Source organism: Mytilus trossulus, chromosome 1 (assembly GCF_036588685.1).
Source record: "Mytilus trossulus isolate FHL-02 chromosome 1, PNRI_Mtr1.1.1.hap1, whole genome shotgun sequence".
Lineage (NCBI taxonomy): Eukaryota > Metazoa > Mollusca > Bivalvia > Mytilida > Mytilidae > Mytilus > Mytilus trossulus.
The window spans coordinates 96,982,934-97,002,154 of record NC_086373.1 but is presented as its reverse complement, the minus strand read 5'-3'; the positions used below and the strand labels follow the sequence as shown (position 1 = coordinate 97,002,154).

General features: G+C 30.5%; 1 protein-coding gene across 5 annotated transcripts in view; it reads left to right on the top strand.

Annotated features, from left to right (window-relative positions):
* Window positions 1-2,188: 2,188 nt before the first annotated feature.
* Window positions 2,189-19,221, top strand: part of LOC134692134 (uncharacterized) — a 56,595-nt gene continuing 39,562 nt past the window's right edge. For 2 of the 5 annotated variants that reach the window (XM_063552573.1, XM_063552564.1), the window contains exons 1-9: window positions 2,189-2,340; window positions 7,473-7,706; window positions 9,330-9,362; window positions 10,441-10,632; window positions 10,942-11,070; window positions 15,912-16,029; window positions 16,326-16,488; window positions 16,915-17,286; window positions 17,948-18,082. In XM_063552573.1, coding sequence (XP_063408643.1) covers window positions 7,527-7,706; window positions 9,330-9,362; window positions 10,441-10,632; window positions 10,942-11,070; window positions 15,912-16,029; window positions 16,326-16,488; window positions 16,915-17,286; window positions 17,948-18,082 — 1,322 coding nt within the window. In that variant the 5' untranslated portion in view covers window positions 2,189-2,340; window positions 7,473-7,526. The remainder of the gene's footprint in view (window positions 2,341-7,472; window positions 7,707-9,329; window positions 9,363-10,440; window positions 10,633-10,941; window positions 11,071-15,911; window positions 16,030-16,325; window positions 16,489-16,914; window positions 17,287-17,947; window positions 18,083-19,221) is intronic. The other 3 variants (XM_063552596.1, XM_063552583.1, XM_063552590.1) reach the window with 3 other exon arrangements.

The window sequence follows — 19,221 nt, the reverse complement described above, 5'->3', positions numbered from 1 at the left end:
TGAGAATGGTTAATATCAATGTACAGCTGAAAGCTCGGAGCAACCCTTCAACTTTAACACATAAAAAAAAACCAAGAGTAACAAGACCAATGTAAGGTTTTCAACAATAACAAACAAAATTATTTAGACCCCCAGAGGAGCAGTTCAATTACAGTTTAGATTTAAGTGTACAAATAATTGTGGTGATTGTTTCATAGATTTGTCAACATCATGTCAAGCTCTTATTATCTTGTGTAATTTATACAGCTTTAGCTGGTAAAATATTCCAGACAAAGCATGAAATGCACAAGTTGTTTTCACTTATAAAAAAATCTATTTAGGGATTGAGAAGGGAGAAGATTTTTTTTTTTTAATTTTGACAATTTCTTTTATGCAGATCAAATTCATTCATTCATAGTATGTTAATTTACGCTTTTTGATTGAGTTTAGCCTTCCAATTGATATTTTATCATGTTGTTTTTTGTATGTTGTGATGTTATGCTATTGTTTCGGGAAAAAGGGAGAAAGTTTGGTACCATTAAAACGTTTAATCATGCTGCAAATGTTTGCACCTGTCCTAAGTCAGGAATCTGATGTACAGTAGTTGTCGTTGTTATGTAATTTACATGTATTTCTCGTTTTTTATATAGATAAGCCCATTGGTTTTCCTGTTTGAATGGTTTTACACTAGTATAAATTTTGGGGCCCTTAATAGCTTTTTGTTCGTTGTGAGCCAAGGCTCTGTGTTGAAGGCCGTACATTGACCTATAATGGTTTACTTTTATAAATTGTTATTTGGATGGAGAGTTGTCTCATTGGCACTTACACCACATCTTCCTATATCTAAATGATATTTTACCTAAAAAAAATAATGAATTTCCTTACAATTTATATTTGGGAATAGTATACTACAAAGTCATTATATATATGCACTATGACTAGTTAATATAAAAAAATTAGATCTAAATATAAAATTGATGATATTAATTCAAATAATTTGGATGAAAATTTTACCAAGATGTTTAATCCTATGTCTGAAAAGGAATTAAAATCTATTTGTATGTATATTGAAGAAGCTCTTGATTTGAGAGACCACCATACCGTTTCATCAGATAATAATCTTTTACAGTAGTTTGTGCATATATATATATATATATAAATATCTTATATTGTGTGTTTTAAGTAAATATATGAAAATCTATAAAAATACTGAAATATAAGTCTATGGTATCAATATCAGTCTATAATGATAAGATAAGATAAGATAAGATATTTTATTTTCCAATTATGGGCCCCAAAGGGCATAAACATTACAACATCAATAATTTTTTCATAATACAATACAAACAATGAGATAAAAAAAAAAGTTAAACGAGAACTATTTAAGTTCTTAAAGAATATGTAGATAAAGAATATATAGTATGTAGTTTTTTTTTAATACTAATGCATTTTATTGCAAGTGTGGTTGATATAGATAACAAACAAGCAGCCCAAAAAGAAAAATAGATATCCACATATGTATAGTACACAAAAAGTTGGATCAATTAAATATATAATAATTAGCCAAAAAGAAAGTAGAAATTAAACATGTCCATGACTCATCCTGTGTCAGCAGCATATATATGTATTTGTATACATAGAATTGGCTCATGACTTGTTACATGAATCTTTATTTCATTTATATGTTGTTTTAATATTATAATTATAATTGTCTGTATTTGGATCACGCCTCTTTCCAATAAAATATTGAATTAAATAAAGGTAGATTTTTTTTATTCATATTTTGTTTATATAGATTAGACCGTTTGTTTTCCCGTTTGAATGGTTTTACACTAGTAATTTTGGGGCCCTTTATAGCTTGTTGTTCGGTGTGAGCCAAGGCTCCGTGTTGAAGGCCGTACTTTAACCTATTATGGTTTAATTTTTAAATTGTTATTTGGATGGAGAGTTGTCTCATTGGCACTCACACCACAAATTCCTATATCTAATTAAAGTCTAAAAATATTAACGGTAATCATAAATCGTGTATCTAAATTTTATTAAAAACCGACTGTCATTGCACTACACTACTAGCCTGGGGTCCTGGCTAATCTTGTCAGTATATCTATACGCGGCTAGATTGGGCTGGATCCCAGGCTACTACACTACTTGCTGTCGAAAGGATTCGTCTCCCTTTGACCAAGCACGTGTATTTGTTTACACCGGAAATGTCAACGTCTCCGCGGTTACAACAAAAACGAAAGCTGCGCGCGTCGTTTTAATAGTAATCTGGCGTTCGAAAGTAGAAAGATGACATGATATTGTAGTACAATAGTAATTTAACTAGTTGATTTACACGCTGACATTTCTTTTCAAATTCAGGTAAGTAACTTGTAGATTATCATTTCAAAGTTAAAATGATGGGAAAAAATTTCCAGTCTCATTCTCTCATTCACGAAAGACTTTTTAACTTGCCAATGCAACACTAAAATCTTTTAAAAGTTTTAAAAATATTATAAAAGTTAAGGTTTATAGAGCTCTGTTAACAAATTCAGTCAAATTCATCAGTAAGGACATGTGTTCTCTCATACAATACTTCGTAGCACATGTTATCAGCTGCTGACAGGATTGCTTCCCTATAGTATATAATATTTATGTACATTTCGGCAACAAAGTTGAGGTATAAGCCTGATGCGGGATTGCAGATTTTTTGTAAGCTTGACACGTGAAAGTAAAATTATTGTTGTGAAAACGGGAAATGATGTCTTGGGGGACCTGGGAAATAACAAAAAAATGAGAATTGCTTACGTACATAGTGTAAGCGGGATACAGGAATCTGACAAAACAGTAAGCAGGATTCGGGATCGGAACCCCCTAATGAGACCCCGTTGTAGATATCCCCATGGGCGCTAATTGTGCCCCTTTAATAGGAGACTTGTTTTTGTACTGTACAAATCAAAGTTTTTATGTCAGACTAAACTCAGTAAAGACTCGTCTAAATTGCATTTAATTGATAAATTCAACAACACTTTAATACCGTTATCTTAATGATATTTTTTATGAAATAATCAAGAATTCTCTCAATAAACTGTTGAAATTTACCCCAAGGAACTTACTTTAAATAAATCAAATTTATTTGGTAATACCTGTCCTTTTTTTTATTTAGATATTTCGCTTTTAAACAGGAAACTCCACACTAAAATTTGTTTTACATTGTCTTATCTGCTGACTCTCCGTTATGGGCTTTGCTCATTGTTGAAGGCTGTACGGTGACCTATAGTTGTTAATGTCTGTGTCATTTTGGTCTTTTGTGGACAGTTGTCTCATTGGAAATCATACCACCTTTTCTTTTTTATATTATGACTTGCACAGCCATAACATGCATAAGTGAGGGTGGTAATATTCTGTCAGGCGTCAAATAGTCATTTTCAGCTTCTGTTAGCGTCAAATTGGTTAAAATTTTACCGTCAAAATATCCTTATCATGATTCATCAGATGTCTCAAATAATTATCGTTACCTTTATTTTTGGGAAAACAAATAGCAAGATCTGTCGAATTCAGCTGATTTTTTTATCGTCTAAAAGAAAGTGAACATTTTAACGTGATGCACTAAAAATTACCGTTAACATCATTTGGTAAGAATTTTTACTGTTATACGTCATGAAAGTGCCCGTATAAAGTTTATGTTTACTACCCTCATAAGTGGTAGAGCTATTGAAGAATTTCTTTAGCTCAGTCGGTATACAAACTGCCTTGTATCACAGAGGTCCTAGGTTTGAGTCCTTAGATGAGATGACTAGAATCATGCTCTCTGCCAGACTCAGGTTACATTGGCGCTCAACAATAAAAACCCTCAAGGCCCCAGTTAGAATTGCCTTGCCAGGGAAGTTTAAATATAAAAATGAAGATACATTTACATAATCTTTATTGCAAAATTACACCCACGAGGGTCAAGCAATACAATCAAACAATAATTTTTTTCAATACAATGTAATACAATGAAATACAAAATAATACAATACAATATATATGAATAATAGAACATTAGATTTCAATTATGTATGTAAAAAACACCATCATAACCTTGCCTGACACGGGTCTGACTCCCTCAGTTCTAAAGACCGTTTAATGAAGACTCCAATATGACAAACAAGAGTATAAGGACTCTAGAGATGGGGGAAGTGTGACAGGATTTCTTCCTTAGTTATCTGTAGTAAATACTTAGCCAGCTGTTAGCGGTTAAGCTAGGGAAGTACTTCTTCAGCTAATTTGATAAACATGCTGCCTTGTAACACAGAGGTGGAGACCAGATATTTTTATAAGAAGAACCATGCTCTCTGGTTACATTTGTTTACAGGTACAGTGGTAAGATCATAGCTAGTCCAAATAAAATTGTTTTCGTTGAAGCCTATATTAATTTTTATATTGACAACTTCCTGCTCAATGTGTGTATCATTGAGGGATCAACCAATATCATGATTGTAGACCCATTTCATTTTTTTTATAAATTTTTGAATGAATTATTCTGGTTGTCCACAGCCCTAGGTAAATGGTATCAATAAACCATCAACTCATACTGTGACCCAATAACATTAACATTAATTTATCACATTTTAAATGTTCAAGAAAGGCATGAATGTGAAAGTCTTTTGTCTTGATTTACTGGAATACTAGTTAGTGTATGGTCAATGTTGTTGATAAGTGAAACCACTAACTTGACTAAGTTAGTATCTATTATGTCTGTTTGTTTTGCTTACACATTGTCAAGACTTTTGTCAATATAATGGAATTTTAGGGGAATGTCATCAGATTGTTATTATTTTCAAGTGTTCGATGCTAGCAGCTTGAAATGCTACACATTTTTTTTTACCATAGAAACCTTGTATTGGTAGGTTAACAGACATATTATTAGAAGATGTGGTACGAGTGCAAATGAGACAGCTCTCCATTCAAGTCACAATTTATAAGAGTAAACCATTATAGGTCAAAGGACAGCCTTCAACACTGAACTAGGAGCCTTGGCTCAAACATACATCAAGCTTTAAAGGGCCCCAAAAATGACTAGTGTAAAACCATTTGAACAGGAAAACCAACAGTCTAATATTTGTATATCTTGTTAAAAAAAAATCCATTTTTGGGATAAAACTATAGTGATTCTCAAAACATCACTATTGATAACTATAGGAATCTTTGGGGAAACAAGTACACTTAATGCACCATTTTGTTATCTTTTCATGGGATTATGGCTGATGTCCAGTTTTAAACCATGCAATGTTTTAAACAAAGAGATGACCAGTAGACTTGTTGATGAAGCCCAAATTTAATTTAAACAAGGAATTATTTAAATTTTGAATAAATTTGATTGCTTCTGAAAATGCATATGAAATGAAAGATGAAAACTAACCCAATTTACAAAATTAATGTAGACAGGTTAAATAGTTCCTTGTTAAATTGTTTTTAACTTTTTTGTTATCAAAAAGTCTGATAAATCTTGAAAGTCATATTTCACATAGACATATAAACATTTTTCGTTCAAAACTATATAACTTAGTTAACAAGACATCCTGCATTTGAAAAAAAAAGGAATGGATAAAATATATATAAATAAAAGGTATATCTTTATAGAGCCCAAGTAGCTTTATATGATAGACTGTTGGTGAACCTAAGTTAAACTAAATTCTCAGTTGGAGATAATGTCTCTTTGATGTGTAATCTAAGTTATACTGATTTTTTTTAAAATTTGAATATTTAAAAGTACTTGAAAGGAATAAAAACCAGTGTGCTTGTTAAAGATGAATGTTTCAAAGTTTTTTGTATGTTTCATGTTGAGACAAATTCATATGACATCATAGAGCATTATATATGCCTATAAAAGTGTAAGATTTCTTATATATACTATCGTCAATTGATTTCAGACATATAATATATGAATCCTTTCACCTTTGTGTTTTTATTATGGGGGAACAAAGGTGTGCATTCAAGTTCATACATCGATATAGAAAAGAACATTTACTATGATTTCTATACTAAATACACATAACTGAACGGAGTCAATACACATTTAGAAATGGTAATAATTCTAGAATGAATTGTTGCTATGACTTTATACATGGATGTATGAATTTGAATAAGTTTCATCTGAACTAATTTTGTGATTTTTATTTACTCTTGAAGAGTTTAAATATTCAATGAAATTGAACTTGGTAATGTATTTATACAACAAACATCTTGAGGTCCCATCCTGTATATGTTTATGTTTGAAAGAAATATATATATAAACATTGTTAAGACATGAAAGAAATATTTGTGACCTGCACATTTAAATTAAGTTATTGCTAACATTTTCACAATGTTTGAGAGAGAAACTTTGCAATCCATTTGTAAATAAAGAATAATTTGTTGAAACATTTGACCATTAACATTACATATATAACATTAAATATTGAATAAATATTTTAAAAATTAAATCCATCTTTTTTACACAAAATCCCATTTTGACACTGCTATAAATAATAAAATTGATTTGACATTACAAGATTTACAAAATCCAAATATATATAAATTCTAATTTTCAAAATATATATTTATGGTTTATGTTTATGTAGTTCAATGCAAAATATGTTGTATATTTTAGTGCTATTAATTATATTAATTATTAGAAGTTTTTATTCTTAACCATTTACCTAAAATTTCAATTTCTTGGACATTTCTATTCTTTAAAAAGACCTAATTTTTGTTCAAAAGAGTAACACATGCAGATTTTTGCTAAAAGATTCAGAATATATATCTCCATGTATCAATTCTATGAAAATAAAGATTTTTTATTAAATTTTCATGACACTGGAAAAAACTGGCAATTGTTACTGTAAACTTTTGAATTGATTTATGTTTTGTTGGTATTAATTTTCAAGATTTGAGGAAACATTGTATTTTGGTGGATATTTGATTTTGTGGTGTCCCAAAGTCTGCATACAAGCCTAGAGAACATTTGGATTTTGATTAACATTTGAGTTTGTGTTTCACCTCTACCAACGAACACATTCAGATTTTTGTTAACAGATTCAGAATATCTTCATGTATGTAACAATTCTATGAAAATAAAAAAGAATTTTTATTAAATTTTCATGATACTCGAAAAAACTGTTGAGTTTGTGTTTCGCCTTAACCAACGAATCCACAAGAATTGACATTTTACCAATTATAATGAATCCACATGTACAGTATTTATCTTATTTAGAAAACCTCATCAGTGATTTCTTCATGAAAATTGTAATATTTCATCTTCATACAGTATCAAGTCAAATGTCGTTTTTAAAATTTAAAGGGTCCATGTACTCGTTTTCAAGCTTTAAATTAAAATCACTAGAAAAATGCTTCTTTTCTCAATATAAGCTTTTTGACGTTGCAAAAATATCACATTATTTGTGGACGTTACTGGGTTGGTGATCTGCCCATGAGTTTTTATATATTTAGAAAGAAACAATTGTTATTTATATGGATTTGTTATTTTTTAGGTGGAATAATCATGCACTCAGATTATAACAGTTGTTGCTGATCTAATTACAATAATGGATGCATTTAAGTGTTCAGACTGTCACATGACATTTGGAACTGTTGGACTTTTACAAAAACACAAAAGAAAGTTTTGTGTTGGAGGAAGTTTAGGTGATCCAGATAACTTATTGTTAAGAAAAGGACTATATTCAGCAGACACACCAAGACAGAGACCATTGTCACCAGACGACAGGGTAATGTACTTTTATTTGTTTTTGTTTTTAATACCCCCGTCACACAGAGTGGGGTTAAGTTTGATTACCCATTTCTGTATGTTTGCTTTTGGGTAATCCTGTTTCTGATAGATGTATTGCTTTCATGATCTTTCACTGATCTAAGTTAATTCAACACACTTTGATAGTATTTATTTTGTTTTTCAATATAACTCTTTTTAAGATTAAGACAATCTAGGATTATTATTCTGAACAAAGTAATCAGCCTTTTATAGGTGAACTTGATGGAATCTATTTACAACAATAATTCATATTAAAGAATTAACTTGGTTGGTGTTAGCATGATACTGTGATCCTACATTCTAGTCTTCAAGATGAACTGCTAAATCTACAGGCCCGGTGCTCAATTTTTGAAATTTTTTAGTTAGATTCTGTTGGCCTGTAGATATGATTTTTTACAGGCCGAAGAGCAATTGTACAAGCCTAGGCTGCCTGGGCTGCCACTCAGCGTGAAGACTGCTGAGTCATTCCATCATTGACAGTATCAAAATAAATTTAGGTTCAGTTTGTGGTTGAAGTTTTTTAAACATCATTTCTTTGTCAAATCTTGAATGATGTAATTTTATGAAACTTGAAAAGAAGCCTTGTAATGATAAAAAAAGAAGAAATATCAACATACAGTATAGCAAAATTTAGATTTTTCCCTCTGTTTTAACTAATAAATATTTTTTTTAAAACATCAGTAACTCTGTCAAACTAAGGATTTGTATAGTAACTGATTATTCCTTGGCCAAACTTTCATGGAATGATATGAAACTAGAATAGAAGCTTCTTGATGATAAAAATAGCATTGACTGAAGAAAAATGTTTAATATTTTTAGCTAAATAGACTTAGCTGTTGGTACCGTATAATGTGATTGTTGTGTCTTTTTTTGTTTATCGTAATAAAAGACATCTACACTTTGTATCCTTATCTGATGGATCTTTCTATAATGCCTTTCTTCCACATAAATATCCGGAAACACTGGTCATTTAGTTCCAGTTAAATTTATACTCATCATCACACAAGTCACAACAAACAACACCAAACTTAACATATCATATTGAGTTTGACTGTAAATTTGCTTTTTGAAATAAGTTCTTTCCCTAATAGCAGTAAAGTTTTGCTGCCATGACTCGGTATGAGGACTGTAGTGAGATGCTAATCGAATAAAACAGAAGCGAAGTCAGGCAGGTGCACCCTAGAAAAAAACCAATTTGATTGTTTGGCATCAAAAGTTTCTACCTCCCTGCACTCATTGAATCTGTTACATTCATGCTTTAACTTAATTAAATAGTTATTAAAGGTACTAGGCTTATAATTTAATACGCCAGATATGCATTTAGTCTACATAAGACTCATCAGTGACGTTCATATCAAAATAGTAATAAAGCCAAACAAGTACAAATTTGAAGAGCATTGAGAACCAAAATTTCCAAATAGTTGTGCCTAATACAGCTAAGGTAATCTGCACCTATGAAAATATTCATAGATATTCATAGCAACTTGTTAATAATTACCCCTCTGCTGCATGTATTTGAAATTCAAATTCAAATTCAACTCCAGAGACCAAACTTTATATTTTGTGCATACTGTACTTGCAGCCTTTAGAGGGTAGTGCAATAGTCAGCAAGAAGGTGAGTGCCTGTGTGTTGGTATTTGGTTCTCAGCATGGTAGTTGATACATATTGTATTCACAAAGCTTTATTTACCAGAAATGGATTTTATTTAACATCAGAAATGAGTGTAGCAATTTTTACCCTTATTTACTTGAATTGTTAGTTTATTTACAGTTTTTGTTTTTGCATGTACAATTTTGTACTAAAAAAGAACAAAATATTTATATTTTTGAAAGTTTTTGGTTTTCATATTGAAAGGTTGACTATTATGTGTAACAAAAAATCTGTTTCTGCGGTGCACTTATGTGTTATTTCTGCTACTTGTACAATGTAAATAACAACAATGCTGTGTCTTGTCAACTATTATAGAATGCTACGTTTGTAGGAGTTTTATAAAACTCATTAGTATATTCAGTACTGTATGGAATGGGGACAATCTGGTTTCATCATGATGATAATTGTACCATGTAAAATTACTAAATATATATTTTAATTTGTGATAAAAAAATCATGTTTTATGATATAAAAATGAGTTGATATTTATGATCTTTTTTAACTCTCCTCAAACGAAATTTAGATCATCTTCACACTTAATAATAATTCAAAGTTTAGAATTTCTGTTCCACCGCCTTTTTGTTCTCATTACACATATATAAGGTATTGAAGAAAGTTTATTGTAATAATACTTTCTTTGATTTATATACATTTTATATAAGACTGCATGTATTGTATTGTAAAAGTCTTAGCTAGAAAGAATATACAAAGCTTATGAAATAACAGCACTTTTGCATGCAATCTGATTGTTTTATTATTGATTTGGAAAATTAAATATGTCAAAGTAATAGAAAATAATTTTTGAAAATATTTAAAAAAAAAAAAAAAATCATTTAGAAATTATGCTAAGAAAATAAATTTTCTTTTAGTTTTATGTTTAATTTTAAATTTGTTAATATATATTGAAAATTGGTTTGAAATAAGTTAATGGGAAAAAAAGATCTTCACAAGAACATTTTCATGTGAATTCAAAATTTTATCTATATCTGTTCCCGACAGTGTCAACAAATTATTTAGTAAGCTTTGTATACACTTTAACAAGGTGAATCAACTAAGAGCCTTTAAAGACAAGAGGGAAAAGTTACGAGATATTAGAAACTTGGAAGAACAATTACTTCTGGACAATTTAGAAGACACAGAAAGAAAGCTTGGAGATAGTCCCAGAAGTCCAAGGAGAACAAGGAGTCGTCTCCCCTTGTCTAGACACCCTGAAGTCAGAGATCTTCAGATAGAGGTGAGATTTTATGAATATTTTTCGATTAAAATAATGAAATAACTTTCAATTATTTTTTGTTCCCTATATTTAGTGAACTTATCATCATGTTCACTTATTACAAGTGTTTGCAGCATAGAAATCCTGTTCAACATGTTCAACTATTTACTTCAATGGTTTAGAACTTTTTTTCACTATTTAAAACCCTGTTTTACTTTTATATATTTAGTTCATGTCAAAAACATTGATGTTGTATTGACCCTCTATTATTTGATCCTTGATTGAAGATTTATAAAAATTATTCTCTTTCATCATTATAATATATTTCAGTATGAAAGACTTAAAGATCAAGAAGACAGAACAGTAGGCTATGGAGGTCCTCTTCCACCCCCAGTCCGGGAGGTGGAAAACATATCTCCTATGTCTGATACAAGCATGAGTATACATTTACCTGGTGAGGTGAGTTATCTCCTCTGATGAAGGATTTCTCATGTCAGATTACAAGCATGAGTATACATTTACCTGATTAGGTGAGTTATCTGCCCTTATGAAGGATTTCTCATGTCAGATACTAGCATGAGTATGCATTAACATGGGGAGGTGAGTTATCTGCCTTTATGAAGGATTTCTCTTGTCAGATACTTGTATTAGAATACATTTACCTGGCAAGGTAAGTTATCTGCCCCTGTGAAGGATTTATCATGTTAGATTCTAGCATGAGTATACATTTACCTTGAGAGGCATGGTGTCTGCCTCTATGAAGGATTTCTCATGTCAGATACTAGCATGAGTATATATTTACCTTGAGCAGCGAGTTGTCTCCCTCCTGAAGGATTTCTCATACATGTCAGATACTAGCATGAGTATACATTTACCTTGAGAGGTGAGTTGTCTCCCTCCTGAAGGATTTCTCATGTCAGATACTAGCATGAGTATTCATTTACCTTGAGAGGCGAGTTGTCTCCCTCCTGAAGGATTTCTCATGTCAGATAATAGCATGAGTATAAATTTACCTTGAGAGTCGAGTTGTCTCCCTCCTGAAGGATTTCTCATGTCAGATAATAGCATGAGTATACATTTACCCGGCAAGGTTAGTTATCTTACTCTAGGAAGGATCTTTCGTGTTAGATACTTGCATGAGTATATATTTACCTTGTGAGGTGAGTTATCTGCCTCCAGGAAGGATCTGTTATGTCAGAAACAAGCATGTCACTGTGTATACTTTTGTATGGGGAGGGGAAATGTCTACCTCTAGAAAGGGTCCCCTATAGTTTAATTATACCCCACGCAACGAGTTGTGGAGGGTATAATGTTTTTGACCCGTCCGTCCATCTGTCAGTCCGTCCATCCGTCAGTCCATCCGTCCGTCAGTCCTGTTTCTTGTCATCGCAACTCCTCTCAAACCACTCAACAGAATTTCACGAAACATTTTCAGATAAAAAGGACATACTATGTAGTTGTGCATATTGACGGGAAATTGCGATTTAATTTTTTTTCTAGGAGTTACGCCCCTTTGACCTTATTTACTTTAGTGTTCTACTGCAACAGTTTGTCATCGCAACTCCTCTCAAACCACACAACAGAATTTCATGAAACCTTTTCAGTTAATAAGGACATACTATGTAGTTGTGCATATTGACGGGAAATTGCGATTCAAATTTTTTTCTAGGAGTTACGTCCCTTTGAACTTATTTACTTTAGTGTACTACTGCAACAGTTTGTCATCACAACTCCTCTCAAACCACACAACAGAATTTCATGAAACCTTTTCAGATAATAAGGACATACTATGTAGTTGTGCATATTGACGGGAAATTGCGATTCAATTTTTTTTCTAGGAGTTACGCCTCTTTGAACTTATTTACTTTAATGTACTACTGCAACAGTTTGTCATCTCAACTCCTCTCAAACCACACAACAAAATTTCATGAAACTTTGTAGATAATAAGGACAAACTATGCATGTAGATGTGCATATTGACAGGAAATTATTATTCAATATTTTTTCTTATACAATTTTTTTCCTTACACTTATTTAATTTCTCCAATGACAATGTGGGGACGTGGGGTATGTGAGCATGCTCACTAAGGTTCTTTAATTATTTACACTAGCATAAGTATACATTTACTTCCTCAGCAAGGATATCCTATACATGATACCAGCATTCATGAGTTTACATTTACCTGGAAAGGTGAGTAATATACCTCCATCAAAGGATTTTGAAAACATCTCTTTTTATCATAGGTAAGTTTTCTACCTCCAACAATGAATGAGGAAAATATATCTCCAATGTCTGATACTGGCACGAGAATGTACTTTCCTGAAAGGCTAGTTATCTTCTATGAAAGTATGTATCAGATATCTTCCAGTATATATTTTGTCTTATTATTCATTATTAAAAGTGCTTGTTTTATCTTGGGTCCAAAATTCTAATTTTTTAATGAATAAAAATGTTTCTGACACTTATTATAAAGTGAGAAAATTGTCAACTGTAAAGCCTGCACTTTCAATTAATCACACCACCTATAGACTTTAGGATTTAGGGATTATGTTCAAAAACCTTTGAGTAGTTGCAGTCTAAATCTAGTTCTGAGTACTTGGAATATTGAGGACAAGAAAATATTTAAATTCTTTTAAGAACTAATAATTAATACTTCTGTTACTCATGATGTTTTCACAGAGTAAGCAGTTTGGGAGAGTAGGAACTCAAGATATAGGTACTCAAGCATTAGAGCTTAGAATCAAATCGGTGGGTACTCACTGAGATACACTGTCCTTGAATTTATGACTGCTTTCTTTATTTCTAATAGTCATACATTTAAAGACTTGGTGTGATACAAATTAATGGTGCAGGGTGTTTGAAATAACATAAGAAGCACATTTTATACAGTGGTGTCAATTAATTATAATAGAATGTATGATTATAATAGTTTGTGAGTGAATTAGAATTTTTATTAGTTGTTAATTTTTTTAAAGTTTTTTTGTTTTTTTGTATTTTTGTATTTTTGTGTGAATATAAATATATGAAACTATGTTGAGTTATGCACCGCAGAAACAGATTTCATTTGTTATCATGTATATATACAAACTTATATAAAGAATTGTTTTTAAATGTTGTATACCCTAGGTTTTGAAAAAAAATTCAGTAACCTGATAATCTTTATACCCTTCAGTTGCCTATTGAACATTCAATTTGTAGTGGTACCTTCTTGTTGAAAAATACATGAAATTTCATTTTAAGAATGCCTTGCTTCTTTTTGTGGTTTTATTTGGGTGTTAAAGCTTTGACAAAGGCACATTTCGTTTTCCACTTCATACATGGATATGTGCTTCTTGTCAAACTTTTTACAACTCTATAAAACTACAGCCAAAAAATAAACAATTTTTATAATTACAGATGAATGCTACAAACCAGAAAATTGCAAATTCCATTAATTTATGGTCTGTTTTGTATTTAAAATTTGAAAACTACACATTATAGTAATGTAATGGGGAGCACATGCAGTCATTGGTGGCATTGTATTGAGAAATAATTAAAAAAAAAACATTATATTGTTGTCTTGCATACAAATTGATGAAATCCTTTTGAATATTTAGGTTTTGTAATGACTTAAAAAAAAAGTACGTTAATTTTGTTGAAGATTTGATTTCAAGTTTGATTTTATAATCTGAATTTATTGTTCTGTGTGGCCCAAGCAGATTTTTGGATTACATGTATTGGTTATTTCTAACTATTATTTGTACATGAACAAGTACACATATCCCCTTTTATACAAAGTTGAAAGTTTCTACACTACCATAGAATTTGTTTTATAAAGTACCCAAAAAGGTATAAGAGTGTTGAATATTAAAGGTATACAGTACATGCTCCAAGTTGACAGATAATTTATTATATTAAGTTTTTACTATTGTCAAATTAAAGTCAGATATCTATCAAATATATTTGATTTTGCCATTTGTGATAATAAGTTTTATTGAAATACCCTGTTCCTAAGATATTAATGAGTAATGTAAGAGATGATAGATTTCTTTGAGTCAGACAGGGTGTCATTTATTTATTTTGATCCTAAATTGTAATTTGTTGTATTCACCACTTCACGTAAATCAAGAAAGCTAAAGTATAAGTAATCAATTTAAAGTTGGAAAACTTCTTACTTTATAGACAAATTTTGAGGTCAAAAATACATATGATTTATCATAGATCAGTAATACAATTTATTGTGTTTGGTCATGGATCTTTTTGAAATAAAAAGTATAAAAATATTTTATTCTAGGTCTTTTTTGAAAAAAGAGTCCAAAATATTTTATCAGGGAATTTTGTTAAATTGTTTAATTAAAATTCAAAATGATTTGTCATGGATCTTTGTAAAATTAAATTTTTTAAATATTTTGACACCATTTTCCAAATCCCAATTCTTCAAACTAGATATTTATACAGGCTAGGAAATGGCTTAGGTGTTTTAAAAAGGCTTGTAAATCAGTGCAGATAGTCCTGGTTGATGATATAATAAGTACTTAAACTACTAATATCAAACTGTTTGGATTTACTGTCTTCTAATATTTATGGAAAAGTCAAACAAAGTTGATTGTAATACAAATTTGAATTGAACAAAACATGTTAAAATTTGAATTGAACAAAACATGTTACAAAACATGACATTATACCCACAGAATATTTGTTTCTTCACAACAAAAAAAGTGGATATGTTTCTTGGTTGTCATTACAAATTATAAAACCATTTTAAGATAGAATTGTAATTCTGACATTCTTTTGTTACTAAATTGTTTTCATTTAAATTTATTGTTTGTATAAAATTACAAATATACATTTCAATTAAAGTTTTTGTTTTACCTTTTAGATGATTATTTAATTTTCATTCATAGAAAAATCAGATTTTTTGCATGACTTTTCTATTGCAATTGGTGAAAATAGACAAAAATGAGCGATTAGATTTTCAAGATTTCAGGAAACAACCAAGCGTTCAAATAACAAAATAAGAGTTTTAAATGTGACTTTTTGAATTGAGAAATCCAGATTTTCAGGACAGAATGTCAACCTAACCCATAATATGCTTTTTGTGAGATCACAATTTGCATGGAAACCCTTGAAAACATAGACCTGATTTGAGCCAAAAAAATGTTTTTGTGAACTAACTCATATAGCCTGTGTAAGGTTATTGTTTATTTGATATGGGGAAAAAATGTAAAAGCCAAGAGAGAACTTTATTAAAGTTGAGTTGTATCAGAGTAATACATACCTAAGTAGAAATGAAGGTAGTAATGTTATATATTAATTTCAGGACTATCCACATTATAATCCAAACCAAGAAGCTCAGCTTCGACAGTTAGCAGAGAACCATGGCAGACAGATGGAATATTTACAGATCAAAAATAGAGATCTGGAAAAACAGAGAGAAGGTAAAGGAAAAACAAATTCAGCATTTATTTTACTCTTCGTGTTAACAAACTTATTTGTCAGCCTTCTGCATGGAATAGTGGTGCAAATTCAAGTTGTAATTGGTCTCTGATATTTTAGTTTGTCAAAGCAGTTATATTTGCACTGGGGATATGTTTCTATTCAAGAGATGATTTTATCAAAAAATAGAAAATTTCTGCAGTGTAAAGATGTATGATCATGTTAAATAAACGCTTTACTAGTATATAGTTAATAAATTGACAGGAAAGTGATATTTTTATGTTGATATTTAACATAGATATACGGAGACGGTTAGAACAACTTGGTCAAAGAGTGCCAGGAAAAGACAATTCTGCAGATCTACTAGCAGAACTTCGAGCTCAGGAGGAAAGGAACCAAAAGTCTCTAAATGATCTCAGAAGGCAGTTATTTGAAATGGGGCAAAAACGGGTTAATGTTATGTAAGTACATAATAGGAAAGACTGTTATTATCCATTTAAAAAAAATGTTAACTCAAACAGAGAGGGTCAAAGAAAAAATAAACCAACAAAATAAGGGTAAAATAATTTTTGTAATATCAGTTTTATAAACTAAAGCATATGATCTTTTTGAGGATTGGGGTTTGTTATTAAAGTAAGAAACAATAGAAACTAAATGTAAAATGTGCTGCAGAGAACATTTTGGATATATTATACTAAAACATACAATCCATTTGTTTAATGAGTATTTTATGCCTCTGATACATGTAGGTACCCTTTTGATATTGAATTTAGATAATGACCACAAATCTTTATGAAGTAATGGTACTTTTCAAGACCTTTATGGAGTGTGTATATCAGCATAAAAAGGTTCAATGTCAGATTACTGCATCTCTTCTGTTTCCACAGCAAGTTTGACATTTTAGAAGAAAATATTGAAAGATCAAGAAAATTATTAGAGATATTCCAAGAAAAACTTTTTAATGATCCAGAATTTGACTGTTTGGTGTCACTTCATCCTAAAGTAGATCAGTCAATACAACTGAATGAAGATTCCCTAATGAGTGTACACATTGTAAGGAGTTTGACCCCTAACAACCAATCAAAAGACAATATTTCAGTTTCTTCTGATTCTGATAAAAGGAGAAGCTGTTCACATTGCTCTCAACCATCTTCTCCTCACACCATGTCAGAAGACATGCATAGACATCTCTCAGAATTCAAAAATAAACTGAATGACCTGTCACAAAATATAACACACCATCGTTATACAAGATATAGGTTGGTTGTACAGTTTGTTCTGGTTTCCAGTTCTTGAAGTTGATTACATTTTAGAACCAGTTGATATTGACTTGTTTTGTTGAGTTTTTGTTGATGCTGATTTGTTATTAAAACATTCATGTTGATTTTAAAATGACAATTCTTTTCATGTTTTTGGATATTTTGTAGTTCTGGTAAGAAACAGTTTTCTTTACCAGCGAACTGCTGTAAAAATAGAATTTTTATGAATGAAAAAGTTCAGTAGATTAGATTTGTATAGCATAAATTTTGTCAACATTGACCATAAAAAGTTATCAAAATGCTTTTTAAGTTTTATTTATAATTCATTGTTCATTTGGAGTTTCAACTTTGTGGCAGTTGACCTCAAGACATAGTAAAGTGTTATTCATGAATCCTTGTAAAACTGAGCCTCAATTTCCTGATCTGTCTTTTAGCGCTAATGATAAGAAGAAGAAAGTAATTCCAATTGCATATTTCTCAGTCTTGTTTAATTTTTTTCTGAAGACATACATTATGTTTTAAATTGAAATGACACTGTGGCATTGGCAACTTACTTTAAAACAATAGTGGGCATTTGTGAAAACTGTATGTTCACCTTACTAATAGTGTAACAAGTACATGTATACATTGTTTATATATCTATTGTAATATTTTATTCCAGAGAAGTAGAAAAGCCTATGAATTATCCTCAGCCAATTATACAGCAGACTCTTCCCCCTCCACCCCCTCAAGAAAAGGAGAGGAAATCATATATCTATCCTGTTTATTATGGAAGTTCATTAGTAGCAGAAATCAGGTGAGTTTTGTAGATTTGAGCCTCCTTGGAGTGGAAACATCTTGTATCTGCCTTATGGTCACACAGTCTTATTCATATAAAGCAGGAAGATAGTTGTGTCATTGGAAATCATACCAAATATCCTTGTTTTTATACTGTAACATACTAGATTATATTGCTTTTGAAAATGATTAATGGATTATCCATCAATAAAAATGATCTGTTGTACTGAAAAAAGTTACAAAGTAAATTAAGGGTAAAATGAATTGTCAGGAAATTCTGTTCAATTATAACATCTGATTTGGTTGGCTTAACTGCATATCTACATTTCCACATAAGTTTGCCTTGATATATAACAATACTAAAGTGAATGTTGTTCATATTATATTCATTTCAAATAAATTCTTGCTTAATCATGACATTTGATGAAATGTCTTCTTAAATATAGTATAATGGCCATCATTTTCTGTACAAATTGTGGATCGTAAACAATAGAACACAAAAACATTATTTAGGATCTTCTGAATTCTGAAATTAAATATTGACAGATTATCATTATTTAGCTTGTTGATGTAAAACAGGATTTGTGTTCTTATAACGGAATTGATTTATATTTTAAGGAATTGTAAGCATAAAAGAATGTTATTGAAATATGTATAATAGATTTGAAAGTGAGTAGAAGAAAAGGCCTATGTTGAATTAATTGGCTCTTTTCTTACCATTGTTATCCTAGTAAGTGATTTCTATTGTAGCATTTGTGTTCTACATTAAACTGTTTTTCGTCTCTTTTCAGAGATAGAACCAAGGGGTTAAGTAAATGACTGAATGTTTTGAAAAACAACTTATATTTTAGATCATATCTTTTCTATTTTACCAGTTATATGTACCTCATTATTCAGTAGCATTCAATTTGAGGTTTTTAATAAAGTTGTGCAAATCGTGAATAGAAATGGTATATTCAGTAAGATGAAATTGATGGTTCCTATTCACATTTGTGAATACATATTATACTTAAATAGGGCTGCTTTTATAAAAATACTATTGTACTCTGTTATCATAGTCCATAAATAATTTTTAAGCTGTTTTCGCTGGTAGTTCATGTTATGTGACCAATTTATTTTCAATACAACTATTTGTCCTAATAATGGCCAATGATGTAT